We start from the raw sequence: 22296 nt of genomic DNA, 5'->3' as shown, positions 1-22296 counted from the left end.
TTGCCGACCCCTGGTTTAAGACATTGCCATAATTATTGTTTAACTAGCCATCGGTACCCGTTTCACGTGAATTATAGGCCTATATATTTTAAAATGTTGTACTTGTTTGAGAAAAATAATTTATGAAATAGTTATTGGTCAAAACGCAATGTGCTTTACTACACGCTGAACGATAATAGTGACAAAGCAAAGAAATAACTAATTAGCTAAAAATCCGACACATTTAACATAAAACAGGCACACACTGATTAAGTGACTTAAATGATTCTGTTAAAAATCTGGCAATTCAATGGTCATTATGTTGTTTTTAAGTAATTTGTATTAGTTTGACCGATAAAATTGTATATATTTCATGGTGTACGTCTTGATGAGTAGATCTATAGATCTAGATCTAAATCAAATTTGAATGAAGTAGTTCCTTTCTTTATAGTCTAAAATCGGAAGATTCACATATAAAAAAAATATGTTTGTCTTGATGTGTCTCCGTCCCACACCACCAGTGTGGTATCACGTTCACTATCATCTCAGCTATTTAGGAACCTTATAATCATGAAGAATGAAAGACGTATTTAAAAATTAACTTACGCGAATATGCCTATTCTTTCAAATTATTTTTTTATCCCACATTAGCCAGTTTCAAAGCTAAACAAACAAAGATTTCTATTAAATAATTAAGGCCTAAAATAGTTTAATATAGAAATTTATTTTTGGAATAGATTCTAGAGTAGATAGAGTCTAAATCTAGATCTTAGCGACTTAGCGTCTACCAGGGGCGTAGCGAGGGGGGGGGGGGGCGGGGGTGTGGACCGCACCGGGTGACACCATTTAGGGGGGTGACACCAAGGCAAAAAATACAAAATATATGGAGAAAAAGTTTAGGGGGGGGGGGGTGCAAATCGAAAGTTTTAGGGGGGGGGGTGCAAATCGAAAACTTTAAAGTTTGTCCCCGGGAAGGGTCGCTACGCCTCTGGGGGGGGGGGGGTGACACCATTAAGTGCCGCACCGGCTGACACCCGACCTCGCTACGCCACTGGCGTCTACGACTAGTTTTTGCGTAGATTTAGATCTAGTCAAGATCTAGTCTCTACATCAATTATGTGACACCAAAATAAACAAGGCAAAGTGAGTGGTAATAAACCGGGAGTGATCTCCCCTAAACTTTCTCGAATATTTTTATATAAAATAACAGGGGATGGAAACTCGGGCTATAGACATGATTTTTAATCCATTTTAAATAAAGTTTTAAAAATAGAATAAAATCTCGTAGACAAAAGAATTGCACACCAAGTGAACGCTAAATAAAAAAGTGCATAATAGTGCGCAATATTATTAGTACTTTAAAAATTTACATTAGTTTTTTTGAGAAATCGGAAGTAGCGTAAATTACTACTTCCGGTCAACGGAAATGACTCAAAATTTAACAGAAGGTAGAGAATTAGATCTTTTACTTACATGTGAAAGTTCGTTTATCTGTCTGAAAAAAGTACTCAAGTTATAAGCTTTTGGAAATTTCAAAGTAGGAAAAGTACCACTTCCGGTTATCGGATACCGCTCAAAAGTTGATCAGGATCTACGATTTTGATATAATACTTATATATGAAATTGCATCAACCTAGCTGTAACGGTACTCAAGTTATCGTGTTTACACACACACACACACTCACACACAGACACACAGACATACGGAAAAGATTGCAAAATTATGTTCTTCCGTATCAGTGAGATGTAAAACGTCGAGATTTGTAAAAATCTCGATTTTTTTTTTTTGCACGATTACAAGACTTTCTCTATACTTCTTATATACGAGAAAGTAAAAAGGAAGGTGTGGTTGTATTCTCAATATCGCGAATAAATATAGCCCTATATAGGCCTAATTTGAGGGTAGGGCGCAAAATTGATAGTTCGTCCTGGGCGCCGAAATAGATCGCTACTCGTTTGTATATTACCATCCATAGTTTATAAAAGATAATCAAAGTTTTTAATTATTAGGTACTTTTTTGATAATAGCGATTAAACCTTTTTGCGCCCCCCTAGGGAGGGCGCCCTAGACGACCGCCTAGTTCGCCTTATAGGTGGCGCCGGCCCCGTTTACAAGTACAAAGAATAATACTTTTTATTGGATTCCCAGGCTTTGTTTTTAACAGAGGGTGTTTCGGTCTGAATTTTTTGTTTGTTTATTTTCGTGTTTGTGTGAGTGCGTGTGTGTGTGTGTTTGACTTTGATAGAAACAATATTTTGAAAAACTGCCACTTAATGGATATATCGCCGATTATTTTGTTAATCAAACTCTTGCCATTAAATATTTTCGGACCGACTTACATTTTTACAGAATAAAGCGCATTAAAAATTCTTGTCTGCAAGTTAATATAATTGGTATTAAACTCTACGTTAATATATACTGAAGTACTTCAGTCAGACGAAAAAATAAACCTCACTGGGATCTGATAGTCCTGTCACCTCCCCTTGATGGGATCTGATAGTCCGGTGTCACCTCCCCTTGATGGGATCTGATAGTCCGGTGTCACCTCCCCTTGATGGGATCTGATAGTCCGGTGTCACCTCCCCTTGATGGGATCTGATAGTCCGGTGTCACCTCCCCTTGATGGGATCTGATAGTCCGGTGTCACCTCCCCTTGATGGGATCTGATAGTCCGGTGTCACCTCCCCTTGATGGGATCTGATAGTCCGGTGTCACCTCCCCTTGATGGGATCTGATAGTCCGGTGTCACCTCCCCTTGATGGGATCTGATAGTCCGGTGTCACCTCCCCTTGATGGGATCTGATAGTCCGGTGTCACCTCCCCTTGATGGGATCTGATAGTCCGGTGTCACCTCCCCTTGATGGGATCTGATAGTCCGGTGTCACCTCCCCTTGATGGGATCTGATAGTCCGGTGTCACCTCCCCTTGATGGGATCTGATAGTCCGGTGTCACCTCCCCTTGATGGGATCTGATAGTCCGGTGTCACCTCCCCTTGATGGGATCTGATAGTCCGGTGTCACCTCCCCTTGATGGGATCTGATAGTCCGGTGTCACCTCCCCTTGATGGGATCTGATAGTCCGGTGTCACCTCCCCTTGATGGGATCTGATAGTCCGGTGTCACCTCCCCTTGATGGGATCTGATAGTCCGGTGTCACCTCCCCTTGATGGGATCTGATAGTCCGGTATCACCTCCCCTTGATGGGATCTGATAGTCCTGTTACCTCCCTTTGAGAGACGACCCAATATGAATGATTTGGCTGAGGCGCCACGGCAAGGACAGACACACGGACATCTTGTTCTTAACTCCTGTATCAGAAGATGTTAAAACAAGGGTCACGTGATTCAACGGCGTGTGTACTGCATAGATCTACATTCATATCGAGGCGTCTGTTGCTGGATAAAACATGTGCTACAGGTCGCCGACGGTCAAGGTCAAGAGTGATGACCTTGGGTAAGATGATAACAAACGACACATACGAAATTGGAAATACAGTTACACGCTGAAAACGTAGTCACGCATTCAAACGTACGTACGCACAATATAAAAACGCAAACGTACACACGCACAATACTCACATGCAAACGTACGCACGCACAGTACTTACATGCAAACGTACGCGCGCACAAATACACGCATTCAAACGTACACACGCACAATACATGCAAAAGTATACACAAAAATACATATGCAAACGTACTCGTATATATACACAAATGTAAACATACACATAAAAACACACATATGCTAATGTACCCACACAAATGCACTGGCGTATATATGCACACTCACACAGGCCTCAACACACGCCAACAGTAACATAGATTGACGATGACAAAAATTCAAATCAACACACACGAACAAATACAAAAGTATGGACATACACATTCATACAAAAACATCCTCACGCAACACACAATATATAATGACAAACACGTAAATACGTACGCATGCATACGCTTAAATATATAGGTTAACACATACAAATGGGCCTACATACGCATACACATCTCACTTTGTCTAGATAAATTATGACGTCCATAGTTTTATCTCGCGTCTTCGATTGTTACACAATTATTCTAAACTGCTAATAAGACAAACCGTCAAACACTCGATAGATATATTTTTATCTAGTCGTCGGTCACGTGACCATTACCGGTCACTCAGAGAGAGCGACGTAAAGAAATAAAAACTGATCTAAGACTAGAGGCTAAACACAGGGGGTAGGGTGGGGAGAGGGGGGATAAGTCAAGCAGCCCTTTTACAATTATTGCGTTTTAAACTCGTTAACAATTTTTACATAAGCAATTTTATTAAACTGACAAAACCAGTGTTTCTTCCAGACTTTTCTCTCCGGGGTGCACTTGATATTTTCTGGGAGGGGGGGGGGGGCGGTCAATATTTTCCGGGGGGGGGGCGGACACTAGTAAAAGTATATTTTAATATATAAATTCCATCTCGGTCGGGGGGGGGGGGGGGGGGTGGCGGTAGTCTTTCTTCGGAGGGGGGGGGGGGGACAGAGGCCCACCTCCCCCCCCCCCCCGAAGAGTTGCCTGGAAGAAACTCTGGCCGCACCGGGTGACACCCGACCTCGCTACGCCACTGATATTATTATTAAGTATAATAATTTCTTAACTCTAGAGATTCAACAAAATTAATTTTAAAATGTATTACTTTTTCTTACATATTTGTAGGAAAGGTTTTGTGATGAAGATTATAATCCCGTTAACTGCGGTGTTAAAAATCCATGTATAATGTATAATGTAGTATGTAGGCTAGTAAATCTTGTAGGCCTATGCCTTGCCAATGGTAAGGGCGAATGAGCCTGGATTTGACTTGCGAACTTTTAAATAATTTTTAGAGTGACGTCCCATTCCATTCAGGAGAGGTGCCCCGGAAGTAGATTCAGCCGTTTCAACAACAAATCATGATCATGGGGGTAAGACTGCAAAAAATAATTAAATCCATTCGGTAGTGAATATTAATATACTTATGACTAATAGATGTTATTCAAACTATCATTTACCTATTTATTTCAGGTGAACGAAAATATTCAGTACGTTAAGGAAAATTTTGAAAGAAAATATGCAGGTAAGTTTGAGTTGCAGCTTGGTGAAAAGTTGTTTGTGTGGCTTAACACTCAGTTAACTTAACTGACAACTGTTAACTTCACAAACTCTCAAACTGTTGCAGGACGGCCCTGACGAACAGAAATCCCCAGTCTCACCCCTTTTAAAAGATATAGACCATCTGGATACAAGCTAAAATTATTACAAATTCTACCAGGCCTACTAATTAAAATAATTCTGTATTAATTCTATTCATGATTGAATGATTAGCTAGGACTAGATCTAAAATTGAGATGGTGGACTTGCCAAATGCAGCGAGCCTGCACCAATCCCACTACCATTGCTAGTCTACTGTTCTATAATATTGTATGTGTAGGCCTACTTAAAAATGCTGGTGTTTTTGTTATGTCTTTAACTTACTAACTGATGGCCTAGATCTAGATCTATATACGATATCAGATCCAACTATAATTAATACTAGATATGAGCTGTAATGGGTGTTTAGTAAAAGAAACAGTTAGTTTAACTGCATTTTTAAATGTTATTTAAATGTGTCATCATTAAAGCAATTGTAATTGTTTTTTAAATTTCCAGACAATATTGCTAGTGGCATGTATGATGCCCGTGATCTTGAGAAGTTACAGGCAGATCCAGTGTTTGTTCAGACCTACATCAGAGGGAAAGATAGACTAGACGAGGGAGTTGATCTTGTTCATTCATCCCTTAAATTTCGGAAAGAAATCAAGGCAAATGGTGAGATTTTTTTGCCGAGTGAACCTATAAGATGCTGCTCTTTTTCTCCTTTCAGCTCAGTGCTTCACACCATCCTGCCAGTGTTTGTTTGTAAAAGCTGTAAAATTTCTATTGGCCTTACCTCTATGACAGATAGCTAGTAGTGTCACTGGACATTATTTATTGTGTGCTAATTTAAGTTAAAAAAAAATAATACTTAAATTTTTTTTAGTGTTTTTATAAGGAAGTATTTGGCTTTATATATCAATATGCTAGAACGCCAGCTTAAAAATATTTAGTCTATCTGTTAAACAATGTGAAGAAATGTTGCATATTATATATTTATCAACGACTCGCTGTTTCTTGTGCTATGACCTTTTATTAATGCAATACACTTTTGCTTAGATTTGTGTGAAGCGTCTTTTGATCGTGAGTTGTTTGACCTTGGTGCTTTGTACTTTCACAAGAAAGATATCCAAGGAAACAGAATTTGTAAGACATTTTCAAAAATTTAATTTTTTACCTGAACTTTGTAATCTTATTATCAAGTAAAGTGTTTGATGAAAAGAAATAATTGTAGCTAAAAAATGTAAACTTTCTTTTTATGTCCCTCTAGTGTGGCTAAGAGTAAAGCTGCATAGAAAAGATGCCCCGCCAGAAAGAATTGCCATAGAAAAGCAGGGGATGATATATGCAATTGAGAAAGCTTTCAAAGAGAACCCACTTTCAAAGATTGTTGTTCTGTTAGATATGTCAGCATGTGGACTGAGTAATTTGGTAAGCTTTAGAAAGAGATTTCTTTGTGAAATATCTGTGAATTTTTCTTTTTTCTTTTATGTGTCCATATAAAGCAGTAAAGTTAAAGGGAATGAACTGTTTCAACATCTTCATCATGCATATGATGTAGAGTCCACCGGCATGATTTTTAATGGTGTGTTGCTAACACTGGCCCACATGTTCACCACTTCTTGTTATATATCCCAAGATGGCTCAGAGACCTTCAAACACTTTGCCTCACCTCTTTGAGTCCATCCCTTTTTAAGTTGTGATTTTTATGTCTCCATATCAAGCCACTAGCTAGTTGTATCACTGATTGTGATTAAAATTGCAAGATTTTTACACTTGACCTTTTTTCTGCAGGATGTGGACTTTGTCAAATACATAATTACAATTTTTAAATATTACTACCCAACATTTTTAGGTATGTTTTCTTTTCATTTACTAAAATTTAATTTGTTAAAATTTGTTGAGTAAAGGTTTTTTAAAATATTGTTTCTCGTATTATTCTTTTGTTTTTATAGTAGTATTAGCTTAGATTATAAGTCAAGGTCATAACCATGTTAATTTACTTTTTTAGCCTACATGCTCATCTACGACATGCCGTGGATATTCAATGGTGAGCTGAACTCTACCTATGATAATGTATTGACAACTTTATTGTAAACATACTATGTATTTTACTTATTAAAAGGAAATGGGCAAAGTTTAAACGTAGAAATACAAAGTTAAAAATTTGATCTAATTTAGTGAAATGTGTAACAGGTAAAACTATGTTAAACTATTTCATTTTATTGCTTGTGTGTTTTAGCTGCCTGGAAACTGATTAAAGCTTGGCTCAGCCCCGAGGCTGTGGCTAAAATAAAGTTCGTCACTAAAGGGGATGTCCAAACATACATTAAGGCAGAGGATTTACCCCCGTACATGGGAGGGACAGTATGTATTTCTCTTAAATTCTATTTCTCCTAATGCGGTTTATTATTCCATGAGCTTGTGATCTAATTTTATAATTTATTGTTTGTAGTAATCAGTAATGATTAGAAACTGTTATGAGTGAAATAATCAAGTTTTGTTTTGTTTTTAGGATAGTTTTGAGTTTAGTTTTAAGCCAGGGATGGGGGATGAGCCACTGTATCCAGAAGATGTTGACAAAAAAGTTGAGAAGAAGGTAAGTCTTGCTTGTACCATTTGCTTCTTTTTGTCTGTAGAAACTTTTTGTTTTTTGCTCTCAGACATTCAAATAAGGCCTAGTTGGGTTTGTGGATGTTTTCTACAATTTTATTAAAGGTTTAGTTTTCCTTACAGCAATTTAATAAGTAGAGCAGTGGTTCTTAACCTTTTTGGAGGTACTGAAACCCGCCAGTTTCATATGTGCATTTACTGTCCGCACCGACGAAATCCAATCGTGAAGCATATAAGTTGGCTTTGTGTCTTAACTTCGCTAAACCCTTGAGATTGACTTACGGAACCCATGGGGATTGATCAAACTCTGGTTAAGAACCACTGAAGTAGATTATTGTTACCAATGCAACCAGTTAACGAACTCAGTTTTGTTTTAACTGTAACATATTAATGAATAACAAATTTTCTATTGAAAAATGTAATTATTGTATTAACTCTTTAAGCCCGTAATTATTTTCACGTTTTACCGGAATTATTTTTTTTCCCTCATTTTTTTTCAGTACCCCTGCGGCTAAATGACCCATATCTTTTTACCCATTAATTTAAACCCCAAACATTATTTATAAAAATTAATCGTAATTGAATACCCTACACACTGATATACATTTTAAGGAGTTATTTATTTATTGAAGAAAGATAATTACTTAGTTTTAAAGAAGAAAAAATAAAGAGTTGTTTTTTTTTTGTGCAAAAATTACGCTTCTGTCGGGAAAATTAATAATAAGAATAACTTTTCATGAGTTCTTATTTATAGAAAACGAAAGTACGTCCATTTATCTACAAAAATCATGGATCGGATTAGTCTTAGTATAAATACTTTAATTTTCGTTAATTTTATAATGCGGCGACGTAAACGTTTAGACGCGGCCGCTGAACGGCATTCCGCAGTGTTAAAAAATGCCGTTTTTCGAGTTGGTTTACAAAAAAATTCTATAAATTTCGAAAAATGGCCGCTCTAGCGTTATCATGACCTAGATTTACGATTAAACACTTGGATTCCGAAAAACAACGAATTAAATAGAGAAAATTTTATCGGACGCTGGGAGCGTCGTTACGGTATGGCAGGCCGGCAGACCAACCACTGGGAGCGTCGTTACGGTCTTAAAGAGTTAAAGTATTGGTATACCATACTATTAGAATAAATATTTATTAAATAATGAGTAGAGTTTTGTTTTTTTCACTATTCTGATTTTATTTGCACTACAATATAGCAGTAAACTGTACTTTATTTTAAAAAATGTGCTCTGGATTTCCTGTTAGGTCCATTACCTTACTATTCTGATTGTATTTGCACTACAATATAGCAGTCAACTGTACGTTATGTTTACAAAAATGTGCTCTGTTAGGTCCATTTCCTAGAGGTGCAGGAGGGTTTTGTGTCTCCGTCACAATCAGATTTGGAATCGTCTTTGGACTTCAACTCCAACACAGCACCTGCCTTACACAACAGAAACAACAACAATCAGAACAACAGTTCAAACGAGAAAAGGGTATGTTGGCTTTCAAATAATTTATTTTGATTTATGTGCATCAGAAAACAGCAGTGTTTTAATTTCATGAGCTCTAAATTTAAGATGCAAATTTTGTTTTATTTAATATGACCTTAAATTCAAGTAAGTTAAAGATATAAAAAATAAACTGTAGGTATTCTGATATGGCTACTAACACTGAAATTTTTTATTTGTAAATATACATTACCCTTAAGGGTGATACTAGCCCAGCTTCATTATAATTCTTTTTGCAGTCTCAGTGTAATCTTATTGAAAGTGAAGGATCTGCATTGATTATAAGGTTAACCAGCAGGTTTTGTTACGGTGCTGTTTCACACACGCTGACTTGATTTCACTTCTGTTGTCAGTGTGTGTCTTTAGCATCATTCTTGTTTGATCTTTTAAATTTTTATTTTGATATTTGAATTAGAAATGCAAAATGATTCTAGTGTTAGTATTTGACAATGACATGAGTGAGAAAAAATGCATAACTCACCTTTTATTGAAACAAGAAATTTAAAAATTATTTTTTTATAAATATGGAGACAAGAATTTTAACTGCAATTTTTAAAAAAAAACACTGTTATTAGTTTTGCAAATAGAACCACTTTGCATTTTGATTTATTCACAAAAATGTTCAATTTTGTTTTGATTGTTATGTTTTAACAGCGTTCATTAATTCTGGGGAGATCTCAGTCTTTTACAACCTCTAGTTCCTTTGTTGGTCGTTTCTTGACTATCAGGTTTGTTTTTATTTACAAATCTTTATTTTTATGGTGCTTTACTCTCTAAAACACTTATGAAATTTAACTGTAAAAATGTTTAAAGTTTTTTTTTCACTTTTGATAAAACCAATTTTGATAAAATTAGATTGGGCATAGTGTAAGTAAAGATCTGGCGTAATTTTGGTTGTTTTTTTTTTTGACATACATTTTTTTTTTACATTTCCTTAAAATATGTATGGTGTTGAAAATGTTTTGCCAGAGGCGAGCGCACCGGGTGATACCACTATGTCCTGACCTTGTATAATTGACCTGATGCAATTTTAAAAACTACTTTATGCTCACAATATACTCATCTGTTCCTTAACTGACAAAAAAAAGCTTTTTACATGTTGTGCAAAGATTGTCTCTAAGATCAAATAGTACTCTGTCAAAAAAATAATAATTTAAAAGATTTTAATTCAAAGCTTCAGAAATTAAATCATGTATTATTTGGGGAATTTTAATACCAGTGTCCGATAATAGAATCTTCTTTAAAAAGTGTGTGTAAGCTTACTGGTTAAGTTAACTAAAATACTCACATGGCTTGCTAATGTCAATGCTAACCCTATCCCTAGCCCCAGCTGTACTCCCACAATACACCTAACCCTAATTTTGAACCATAAAACTAGTTGATATTACAATACTACTAATACTAACAACCTAACCCACCTATTTTTGGAAGAGTCTTTTATCGGACAGTATCTAAAATCATCCATATTTTTTTTGTTAGCTGTGAACAACTTGCTCAACCAACAATGATAAAAATGTGTGTAGGCTTATGATGTTGAACAAGAAATTTGTATAAGAGTTATACCCTTTATATTTCAGTCCAGCTGACGAGCTTGCTTTTCAAGTGGCTGACAATGGAGAATCCTTCGATATCATCACTTTAACTAATACCTTACCAACCCAAGTTGCTTTCAAAGTAAGTCAGTCACAAAACTTTTGTTGTCTTTTGTTTGTTTTGGCATAGTGCTAATCACACTATTCCTTTATATGCCATGGTCACAGATGCAGGTGAACTCTACTTCATTTATCCTATTGACTGTCAGGCTCAAAAGAGTAGCTAAACTTTTTACTTGGATTATGTATACTTAATATCTGCTTATTATTCTTTCACTTAACAAAGCTTCATATTTCACAATTAATTGTTAATCAAATTTATACTTTTACTGTCTCTAGTGCATTAGTTATTTCTAAATCATTGGTGCATGTGAAACTCTGTTTTGTGTTTAGAAATGTGCTTTATTTAGAAGTGATATATTAAATATATATTTTAAAATTACTTCCCATTTAAACTTGCAGGTAAAAACAACAGCTCCTGAAAAATTCAGAGTGCGGCCCAGTTCTGGAATCATCCGACCAGACAAAACAGAAGAGATCTATGTCTACCTTGTTCCAGGTACTAATTAGCTCTAAAATAATTAACATTTTAAATTTCTTGAATTAGCTCATTTACCAACTAAAAGAAACAAACACACTTTTTAAGTTTTTATTTATTAGTAAATATTTATGTTGTAATTTTTTTTTTTAAATGTTCACTCTTTTTTGAGTAAAAACCAAAGACACGTTATGTTTCTATATTCTGTAGAAAATTTTCAGCTAATGCATTTATCAAAAAAAAAAAATCAGAATTTGTAACTGACGTTTTTATATATTAAAAAATAACTTAACAGATTTTAAAGATTTTTATTCATGTTTATTCAATTTACCTTTTAATAACTTTTTTTTGTAAGATGTTCTAACTGTTGGATACAAACATAGCTTTTTTTTTAAAAACTTCAGATGTTCGAGCAGACATCGGTAAAGACAAGTTTTTGGTCATGGCTATGGAAACCACTACAGGGACAGACCCAGCCACGCTGTTCAAGGATGCCTCCAGGGATAAAATCATGCAACACAAGTAAGCTATACTAAGACGTTGGGAATGTACCTGTTTTCATGGCAAAAGCCAGTCAGTGTTTTCAACTCTGGCTATTTGAGATATAGATTAAAAGTATTTGAAAAGTGGGTGTAGTATGTTGATTTTGGGATTTTTTAAATTATTTTTATGAATGCTATCATAAATGGTGGATTAATTTTTGAAAAGCCTAAGTTATTTAACATTTTTTTTAATAAAATGGTAATTTTAATAAGTAAAACCTCATTTCAAATTGCATTTTTATGACTTTAAATTAAAATGTCAAAGCTTTAGATTCTTGGTCAGATTCTTAATTTGTTTTTCCATTGAAATTATTTTTAATTTGTTGAGGCTAAATAATTAATGCATAAATGAAACCAAGTTTTCTTAGCATGTTCAATTTCTGTTAGAAAAATATCCTATTTTTATTTTGAGTAGATGATCTTCTGCTTTGGAAGTCATATTTACTATGTTTACACTTCCCCCATCCCCCAAATTTTTTATAAGTTACAAAAGGTCTATCTCTCCCCTCCTCCTCCTAGAGAAAGATGATGTCAATGGTCCAATCTTTTCTATCTCCCCAGCCATTTAACAAAAGCGTTTCATCACTATTCCCTTCAAACAATACAAAATATAGAATACACCAGATTTTCAGAATCTCTTTTCCTGCTAGGAACAATAGCCCAACCTTTCGTTGGAGTATGACATAGTGTATGGGCTACCCCTTAGAAATGTGATATGTGTGATAGTATTTCTCTTTGACCCCAGGTTAAAATGTGCCCCTGGTGTTAAAACCTGCGACCTACGCTTGTATTTCTCTTTGACCCCAGGTTAAAATGTGCCCCTGGTGTTAAAACCTGCCACCTAAGCTTGTATTTCTCTTTGATCACAGGTTAAAGTGTGCCCCTGGTGTTAAAACCTGCCACCTAAGCTTGTATTTCTCTTTGATCACAGGTTAAAATGAGCCCCTGTTGTTAAAACCTGCCACCTAAGCTTGTATTTCTCTTTGACCCCAGGTTAAAATGTGCCCCTGGTGTTAAAACCTGCCACCTAAGCTTGTATTTCTCTTTGATCACAGGTTAAAGTGTGCCCCTGGTGTTAAAACCTGCCACCTAAGCTTGTATTTCTCTTTGACCCCAGGTTAAAATGTGCCCCTGGTGTTAAAACCTGCCACCTAAGCTTGTATTTCTCTTTGACCCCAGGTTAAAATGTGCCCCTGGTGTTAAAACCTGCCACCTAAGCTTGTATTTCTCTTTGACCCCAGGTTAAAATGTGCCCCTGGTGTTAAAACCTGCCACCTAAGCTTGTATTTCTCTTTGATCACAGGTTAAAATGAGCCCCTGTTGTTAAAACCTGCCACCTAAGCTTGTATTTCTCTTTGACCCCAGGTTAAAATGTGCCCCTGGTGTTAAAACCTGCCACCTAAGCTTGTATTTCTCTTTGATCACAGGTTAAAATGAGCCCCTGTTGTTAAAACCTGCCACCTAAGCTTGTATTTCTCTTTGACCCCAGGTTAAAATGTGCCCCTGGTGTTAAAACCTGCCACCTAAGCTTGTATTTCTCTTTGACCCCAGGTTAAAATGTGCCCCTGAGGTAGTCAGAGCTACAGAAAGCAAAAAGGGAATCAGCTACCTACAAGAAACACCCAGCACTCTGGCAGGCAAGGTGAGATAACTCTTATGTAACTTATAATTTGGGATAGCATTGCACTGGGAGATTTAACTTTAAATTGTATTTATGTTGCTCTCTGCATAGCTGCCTGAGACTAGATTTTGTTTGCTTAGGTTGTGGTATAATGAGCTATTCTTTTGAAATGAAACTTCATTTCTGATCAGAAAGACAAGTATGCTTATGTTAGGCTTTAAGATGTGACTTTTCAAACTGTTGCCGTACCAATATGTTGATATAAAAAAAATAATCAAGGTGTTTATGTTGTTGTACTTAGCACCAATTGATTCTCTCACACATGGACCATAGTGTTTAGTTTATTCTACAATAGGCATGTAGGCCTGTTGTATAAATTGTGCAAACTTACTTAGACTTTTGGCTGTCCTGCTAAAAACAATTTACATAATTTTTGCTTAGTTTCAAGACTTTAGTTTTATGTACTGTGCTGAGCTATTTTAAGTTAGACAGTCAAGATAAGGGTTTACGTTTTATTGTTCTACATCTTGAGTGAGGTGAAAGACTTTAGTTTATTTACTGTGCTGAGCTATTTTAAGTTAGACAGTCAAGATAAGGGTTTACGTTTTATTGTTCTACATCTTGATTGAGGTGAAAGACTTTAATTTTATGTACTATGCTGAGCTATTTTAAGTTAGACAGTCAAGATAAGGGTTTAAGTTTTAGGGTTCTACATATATTATGTTTAGGTCCCAAACTTTGTGAGGTAAGTTTATTCCATGTGGTGAGCTCTTTACAAAGAAAGGTATTACACTATTAATTATAACCATTCAGTATCAACCATTTAGGTAGATTCTCTTGGCATTCTTTTTTTAAAAATCACTTTAATCAGCTAATCATCTTTTTTTTTTCAAATTTATTATCTATATTTAAAATTATTTTTAATTATGATCCATAAATGGATTGTTTATCTTAGCTAACTCTGCATCATTTACTAACATGGTTTAAACAGCTGAGATCTAGCATATCTCTCCCTATATTGGGCAAATTACTGCATATTTAAAAGTAATACAGGGGTCGGCGTGGTCGAGTCGGTAAAGCTCATGGTTGCTGAACCAAAAAGTCTCGAGTTCGAACCCCCGGGCAGATGAGGCTCGTTAGCTGGGGACAACCACTCTTCTAGGAGAGACAACTCTAAAATTAAAACAACTGCTGCCTTGTAGTATGTTCTTTGTTGGACAAAGGCTATGGAAGCAAATCCAAAAAGAAAAGCAGGCTGAAATTGGAGTCAATGGCCTCAACGGAGCATAACCAGTTGACACGTATCCTAATTGTGATGGAGGCGTGGTTGAGTCTGCAAAAGCTCGATCCCTTCCAACACTAAAAATTAAGAACAAAGAAGAAGAAAAGTATTCCAAATTAAATATATTAGAACATGAAAAAGAAGTTGTGAATAACTAGTTGTTTTTTCAGTATGTAAGAAATTGTGCTTGGAGTTGTTAAGCCTGATAAATTTTGTCCTGTCACCCATTTCATATTTACATGAAGGTGTTTCCGTACACAAGTATTTAGAATCTTTCAGTTTTCTTTAGATATCCCCTCACTTACAAACACCACACACACATAAAAACTAGTCTTATTGGACAAAGCTGCCAGCCTAATACAATACAGCAATAAGCCAGTCAGGAACTACAAACTCACAAAGGTGCAGATCAAATGTTCCATTTTGTTTAAGTTTTCCTCCCATTCCCATACACCCCAGGATAAGAAAAAACCAGCTCCTTTAGGGCAAACCTCTGCCAGCCAGAGATTTATTAACGTCCCATTCCCATACACCCCAGGATAAGAAAAAACCAGCTCCTTTAGGACAAACCTCTGCCAGCCAGAGATTTATTAACGTCCCATTCCCATACACCCCAGGATAAGAAAAAACCAGCTCCTTTAGGACAAACCTCTGCCAGCCAGAGATTTATTAACGTCCCATTCACATACACCCCAGGATAAGAAAAAACCAGCTCCTTTAGGGCAAACCTCTACCAGCCAGAGATTTATTAACGAGCCAGCCATGGCATCCTCTGTGGATGGGGGATTTAATGAAGGTAACCTTCAGGCTAAAAGGTCTGGCAAAGGTGATGCTGAAGAGATGGACAAACAGGTATAGAGTTGACAGGTTGATTCTGCTGAAATGTTGCGCTGGATTCTTTGTTCAAACTATTCACTTGTTGTTTTTTTTCAATTGTATTACTTTTGTATTAAAATGAATTTTTTTAAATCTTTGAAGTAGTTTGGATTTAAATAAAACCTAAGATTAAAGATAAATATTTTGCATATCTTCTGCTTTTTTTTTTAACACCAAATTATTTTTAATACATCCTCTCAATTAATGTAGTTTTTTTTAACATTTCTACTTATGCTAAAACTAATTTATCCCATCTCAAATTATAACACTATAAATCTTACCTTCATTACTACAACTTGTCATTTAACTTTTTATTCAAATGATTGAAAATACATCTAATTATTTGCTAAATTTCTCAGACTCAAAATTTCTATCAAAGTTTCAAAATAATGCTGTCAATAAAAATAAGGGTCTATGCATTTAAAATGTCCACATGCCACATAAATAATATGGCCAGATTTCTTTTGTTGTTGTCAGGTAGAACAGCTGGAGAACCAAACACGGTACTTGCAGAAACAGGTGAACTTTCTAATCTGCATACAAGCTTTCACAGGCATTGTCCTGATTGTTGTCATGCTGGCCTACTCTTGCTTCGGAGAGGATCTCTTCACCCAGTTTCTGGCCCTCCCGTTTGATTTTTGCAATGATCCTTATGGACGCAAGTGTTGACCCTGAGCTGCTAAACTTTTTTATGGTAACTATTTTTGTTTATACTTTTTTATATAGCTGTGTAAGTGTAAAGCTGAATATTTAAAGATTATTTGGAACTTTTTGTAACAAACTTTTTATATTGACAATATTATCGATGAGTTTAATAATATACATTCTGTAACTTTTTTGCTATTTTATGAATATTGTACAAAAGATGAACATGAATACAATTTTAGCGAGGTAGCTTGACTATATATTAATTAGATGACAATTTAAATTGAGTCAAATAATTTTTTTCCAGGAAAATTTCTGCTGTTGAAATAATTTTGGTGGTCCACCATTTGACTATATATTAATTAGATGACAATTTTAATTGAGTCAAATACATTTTTTTTTTCAGAAAAATTTCTGCTGTTGAAATAATTTTGGTGGTCCAACATTTGACTATATATTAATTAGATGACAATTTAAATTGAGTCAAACAATTATTTTCCAGGAAAATTTCTGCTGTTGAAATAATTTTGGTGGTCCAACATTTGACTATATATTAATTAGATGACAATTTAAATTGAGTCAAACAATTATTTTCCAGGAAAATTTCTGCTGTTGAAATAATTTTGGTGGTCCAACATTTGACCTGATGTTGCTCAGTGCGTGGCTGTCATTGACAGGGACCTGACAGATAGATGAGACCAGTTCAGCGAGGATGAAACCACCCAGTTCATTCCACATTTTTGTTGCCAATCTTCAGTCGTGGCATGACTTGTTGTAGTCTTAGTACAACTCAACATAGTCTTAATATAACTGTCTTGTGTCCCCCACCCTTCATTAGTTTAATGCCCATCCATGTCACTCCTTGTAATGCATCCACCCAGTCATGCGTTAACTTTTCTCAAATGCTGCTCCCTGTCCAAACAAATGTTGATTAATGCACCTTGTTGTTTTTTGAGCCATGTACTAGCATCAGAGTGTTCTTGCATATTATGACATTTTTTTATGGTCCATTTGTTGAACATATCTATTATAAACATTTTTTTTTTTTAAATCCTGATGTTTTAAGTGAACATGCCAGATTAGCTGAGCTTAGCTTTTAGTTGAGTACATACAAGAACCCTTGTGGCTGCTACATTCTTGCCTTCTTTTTAATTATTGGTCATATTGACTTTTTATTTTTATATACCTAAACTTTTATATAAAAGAATAGTCTAGTAATAAAAAAACATATAAATGTCACTATTTTAACATCTAATTTTTTTAGGTATATTTATTTTTATTTTTTTAATAAAATGAACTAAAGTCCTGTCATCTATTGCTCTATTCCAAAACTTTAAATGAGAATAGCAACCATCCATTAGGGGTTTGTTTTTTTGTTTTTCCAGATTTAAAAAAAATTGGTTTTGGTATTTTGTTTATTATATTATAGAATTTATTCACATATTTAACTTCAAGCACAAAAATATCAATTTCACAACTATTAAAGTTTATCTAGACCCTATGTTGTAATTGTTTTATCTGTACTTTCTCATACTATTATGTTTGACTTAATTCTTTATTTCTATCAAAAGTTGACATTAAGCAGCAAAATTTTTATCCATCAAACAAACTTGCCAGTTAAGAAACATCACTTTGTTGAAACTTTGAATGTCTGTTCAAAAACTACCAATTTTACAATAATGCAAAATGTGTTTTTATATTCAGTAGAGATATTTAATATTTAAAATGAGATTTGAAATATAATTTATACATTGAATACAGTATTTCTAAATAACTAAGAGTTTTTTCTTTCTTTGTTTTGCTTAATAAACTTCAGTTTGCTGTTGAATTTTTATTTATTTTATTCATTTCTATGACAGATGTTTAATTGACTGTGATTTTGTTTTTATTTCACTTTCTTTTAAAACAATTTTATTTATTTTTTGAAAATTTGAACAATGATGATGTTATTGAAGCAATATTTTTAATTTTCACATATTTAAATTGTAAGCATGTGTTTTATATTTGTAAGTTCAAATATTTCCATAGCTTATTTCTTGAACCAGGACCAGTTGTTGAAATTATTTAACTCAGGTTCTCATAGTTTTTAAAGGAAAAACAAAATTCTGTTTAAGTTGAAGGTTAATTGTATATGCTTTTACAATGAAAATCATTTGTCCGTTGTTTCAGTCACTAAAAGTATTGTTTTACTGTATTTAGGTTGAATTGTTGCTAGAAAAAAATATGGTTCCCAGAAAACGGCGCAAACAGAAAAATGCGTAAATACAAACCAATTATACTAATACGTTTAAAATTTGTCATATTTCATGGAAATATGTTTTATCATGTTAATGTCTATAAATGCTTGATTTAATTAAGGAAACAAAAAGTGCCCTTGCATACTTTTTTGTGTGCAGTTTTCAGTTGTGCATTATTTCATATGAATTTTTTAGTGATCTCCATTTTTAAGCATCTTCTGTTTTGGGGGAAAACAATAGAAATAAATTAAGATTTGTTCCATGAAAAGTTAGTCAAACTTTTTGTTCTTTTCACAGCTCCTTTTGCTACATGGGATAGTGATGTAGGTTGTTTTATATATTTGTATTTACAGTGGAGTGTCTACAATTTAGATAACGACAACTCTTTCTGTACTCAAGTGTCTGTTGTAATTGACATTCCACATTCTGTATGGCTTATACACGTATAGAGTGCTATAATTAAGTTAAAATTAACTGTTGACAATAAGTGAAAATAAATTCTAGTTGTTTGTTGTACATATTAAATGTTCACCTTAAATTCTTGCTTCAAGTCTTTCAATTTTCAAAATGAAAATATTTAATTTTTTTTATGCTGATAAACTATTTAAAAAGATGAAAGGTTTGTCTTGCTAAAATGTACTTTTTTTTACATAGAAGATATTTTTATTTAGGAAATTCAATACTAAAAGTTGTCTGTTGGCTATTTTCTGTTGCTTGGTGATGAAGTGTTTATGTGTTGAGCATTGTGATTGTGTTCAATGTGTTGAGCAATGTGATTGTGTTCAATGTGTTGAGCATTGTGATTGTATTCAATGTGTTGAGCAATGTGATTGTGTTCAATGTGTTGAGCAATGTGATTGTATTCAGATGAAATGTTTGAGACTACATCAACTTATAATATTGATGACAAGTGCAATTATTATCTATACAAATAGATACATATTTCATACATAAATATTGAATTGATATGTTTTGTAGTTAACATTAAGCTTACTTTCCTGTACTGATTTGTCAGGATCTTGTTTGAAGCTCAGCTAGTTTTAAGTTGTCTCCATTTTTTACAAACCCCTCAGTTAATTATCACTTACATAATGATTTTTTTTAGTATTGTACATATATACTCCTCTTGCAGTGATTAATATATACTACTTTCTTTTATTATAATTGGTCAAACTAGGAAATATTGCACACATACTATAACAAAAAGTTTAAAGTTTTTTATGGGTTTTTGTTTAAAAATTCTTTTTTTTTTTAATTCGCTTTCAGCTTTTAATGAATTGATAGATACAGCTGTAGGTATATGTTATTAGCACACCAGTTTTGCTTTTTAAAAAAAAGCAATAAAGAATAAGTTAAATAAATTATCTATTTTCTTTTTCATCCACAATGTTGATTCTAAGAAAGATATAAACCTAACAGTTACTATAAAGTTAATGTTTCAGTATTTTAATACATTTAATTACCATCAAAATAAAACATTTTCTTTTTTTTTTAATCATTGAAACTTTGAATAAATGCATCTTGTAACTGGTCTTAAATAAATAACTGATTTTTTTATTTAAAAATTTACCTTTTATTAAATCTACATACTTCATAGTATGACTGTGAGTTTGGTGCTAAAGCAAACTTATAAACACTCTTGAAGAATTCAAAGTCAATAAAAAGTGTAAAAACTATTAATCAAACATCAACTCAGTATTAATAATGTATTTTGCATTTGCATCATTAAGTATTGTCACATCAAAATCATTCTTTTTAACACTGGACAGTAAACACAATGAAGAGATTAAAATAAATAACAAAAATGAGCACTCAAAATTAATTTGGTAACTATTTAATATTATGAATTAACTAGTTTATTGGCTGTTTTTTTTTTTTTTTTTTTTGTAACCTTTTATTTTTGCTAATTTTGTTTTGTGCCCTCAAAATCTGTTTTTATACTGTATATTTACAACTTTGGTTTGACATGTTCTTTGTTGTCTATATGTCATGTGATGTATCCTGCTAGTGGTTGAATACAATGTTTTTCTGTCAGATTCATATTTTCAGAAGAATTCTTCAACAGGTTATGGACAAATTTTTTTTTTTATTTACAGGAGAACTTAAAAAATTATCAATAAAATTTGTTGAAATACACCTTAGATTTCTAGCCTCTGTATTATTTTTTGTGTGGGAAAGTAGGATTTATTTCTTGTTATGAAGGGATAGTGTGGTGAGCACTATATGCCCAGCCACCTTTACTTTCTGTCATGTAAGTCAGGTACCCATCAGAGCTGAGTAGACTCAGGGACATTGTGCAGACTGGAACCCAGATTTGAACTTGAAACGGGGTCGGCGTGATGGAGTCGGTAAAGCTCATGGTTGCTAAACCGAAAAGTCTCGAGTTCGAACCCTCGGGCAGATGAGGCTCGTTAGCTGGGGACAGCCACTCTTCTAGGAGAGACAACTCTAAAATCAAACACCTGCTGCCTTGTAGTTTGTTTTTGGTTGGACAAAGGCTATGGAAGCAAATCCAAAAAGAAAAGCAGGCTGAAATTGGACTCAATGGCGCATAACCAGTTGACAGTTAATCCTTAATTGTGATGGAAGCATGGTCGAGTTGGCAAAGCTCATGGTTGATAAATTTGAAAAAAGTCTCGAGTTCAAACCCTCTGGCAGATAAGGCTCAATCCCTCCCAACACTAAAAATTAAGAACGAAGAAGAAGAACTTGAAACTTTCAGGTGTGCTCTACCATTTGACCATGCCATCCTATAACAACAATATCTACTGTATTTACAAAGACTAAGGATAACTTTCTCCTAAAAGTTAATTAGCAGGTTTTTTAAGTGGGCTCCTCACCTGACCAGGTGTTCTACATAGTCTACGGCTGGCTAGAAATTATCTGGGCTCGTCAATTTTATCTGTAAGTTTCCAGTTTGATTCCCAGATCAGGTCTATTTTACCTGAGACCACCAAGCATTTGGAATTTTTTTTTTTAATCATAGTGTTACATTATGAGAAAAAATTAACTCTACTTTATCTGGCTATACATACTTGTTTTAAAATCTGTCCCATCTAACGTGTTATGGAAGGTAAAGGTGGCTGGGCAAAGTGCTGACCACATTATCCCATTATATGCCAAGGTCAAGAAACATGAACTCTACTTCATCTGCCCAATGGATTCTTTACTTATATGTATATATATATGTGTGTGTGTATAAATAAATAAATATATACATAAATATATATGTATACATATATATTTATTTATATACATATATATATATACATATAGATATATACATATATATATATAATGTATATATATATATATATATATATATATATATATATATATATATATATATATATATATATATATATATATATATATATATATATATATATATATATATATACATTATATATATATGTGTATATCTATATGTATATATCTATATATTATATATATATATTATATATATATATATATATATATATATATATATATATATATATATATATATATATATATATATATATATATATATATAAAGAGGATACATTTCCACTAGAGCTTTCAACACTGAATAATTATCATTCTCATTTCCCACACTAAGCATCTTATGTTTATAGAATAGCTAAATACTTTGGTTAACATATAATTCAGATTGTGAAAGCCAGACTAATAGATTACAAGTTTACATATGGAAACAAAATATTATATATATTAGGAT

General features: G+C 33.8%; 1 protein-coding gene across 5 annotated transcripts; it reads left to right on the top strand.

Annotated features, from left to right (window-relative positions):
• The first annotated feature begins 4864 nt into the window (after nucleotides 1–4864).
• LOC131950061 (motile sperm domain-containing protein 2) lies at nucleotides 4865–20719 on the top strand. 5 transcript variants are annotated; one of them, XM_059312093.1, is made up of 18 exons: nucleotides 4865–4919; nucleotides 5020–5071; nucleotides 5644–5802; nucleotides 6187–6273; nucleotides 6398–6558; nucleotides 6922–6982; nucleotides 7139–7177; nucleotides 7370–7494; nucleotides 7643–7726; nucleotides 9087–9230; nucleotides 9900–9973; nucleotides 10823–10919; nucleotides 11300–11396; nucleotides 11780–11897; nucleotides 13469–13559; nucleotides 15517–15672; nucleotides 16174–16390; nucleotides 16940–20719. In XM_059312093.1, exons 1-17 carry the CDS (start codon nucleotides 4908–4910, stop codon nucleotides 16363–16365), a joined length of 1749 nt encoding a protein of 582 aa, XP_059168076.1. In that variant the 5' UTR covers nucleotides 4865–4907; the 3' UTR covers nucleotides 16366–16390; nucleotides 16940–20719. The 5 variants fall into 5 exon arrangements, with proteins under 5 accessions (XP_059168076.1, XP_059168078.1, XP_059168077.1 ...); XM_059312095.1 differs by lacking the exon at nucleotides 9900–9973 and adding an exon at nucleotides 9485–9531; XM_059312094.1 differs by lacking the exon at nucleotides 16940–20719 and adding an exon at nucleotides 16649–16693.
• The last annotated feature ends 1577 nt before the right edge of the window (nucleotides 20720–22296 follow it).

This window comes from Physella acuta, unplaced genomic scaffold (genome assembly GCF_028476545.2).
Source record: "Physella acuta isolate Inbredline_101_S28 unplaced genomic scaffold, ASM2847654v3 ptg000731l, whole genome shotgun sequence".
In the NCBI taxonomy this organism is placed as follows: domain Eukaryota; kingdom Metazoa; phylum Mollusca; class Gastropoda; family Physidae; genus Physella; species Physella acuta.
This window is presented reverse-complemented; position numbering and strand designations above follow the sequence as displayed.

Coding starts and splice junctions, on each gene's coding strand:
- LOC131950061 (XM_059312093.1), top strand. Junction 5,072..5,643: donor TTTTGAAAGAAAATATGCAG/GTAAGTTTGAGT, acceptor TTAAATTTCCAG/ACAATATTGCTAGTGGCATG. Junction 9,974..10,822: donor GGTCGTTTCTTGACTATCAG/GTTTGTTTTTAT, acceptor TTTATATTTCAG/TCCAGCTGACGAGCTTGCTT.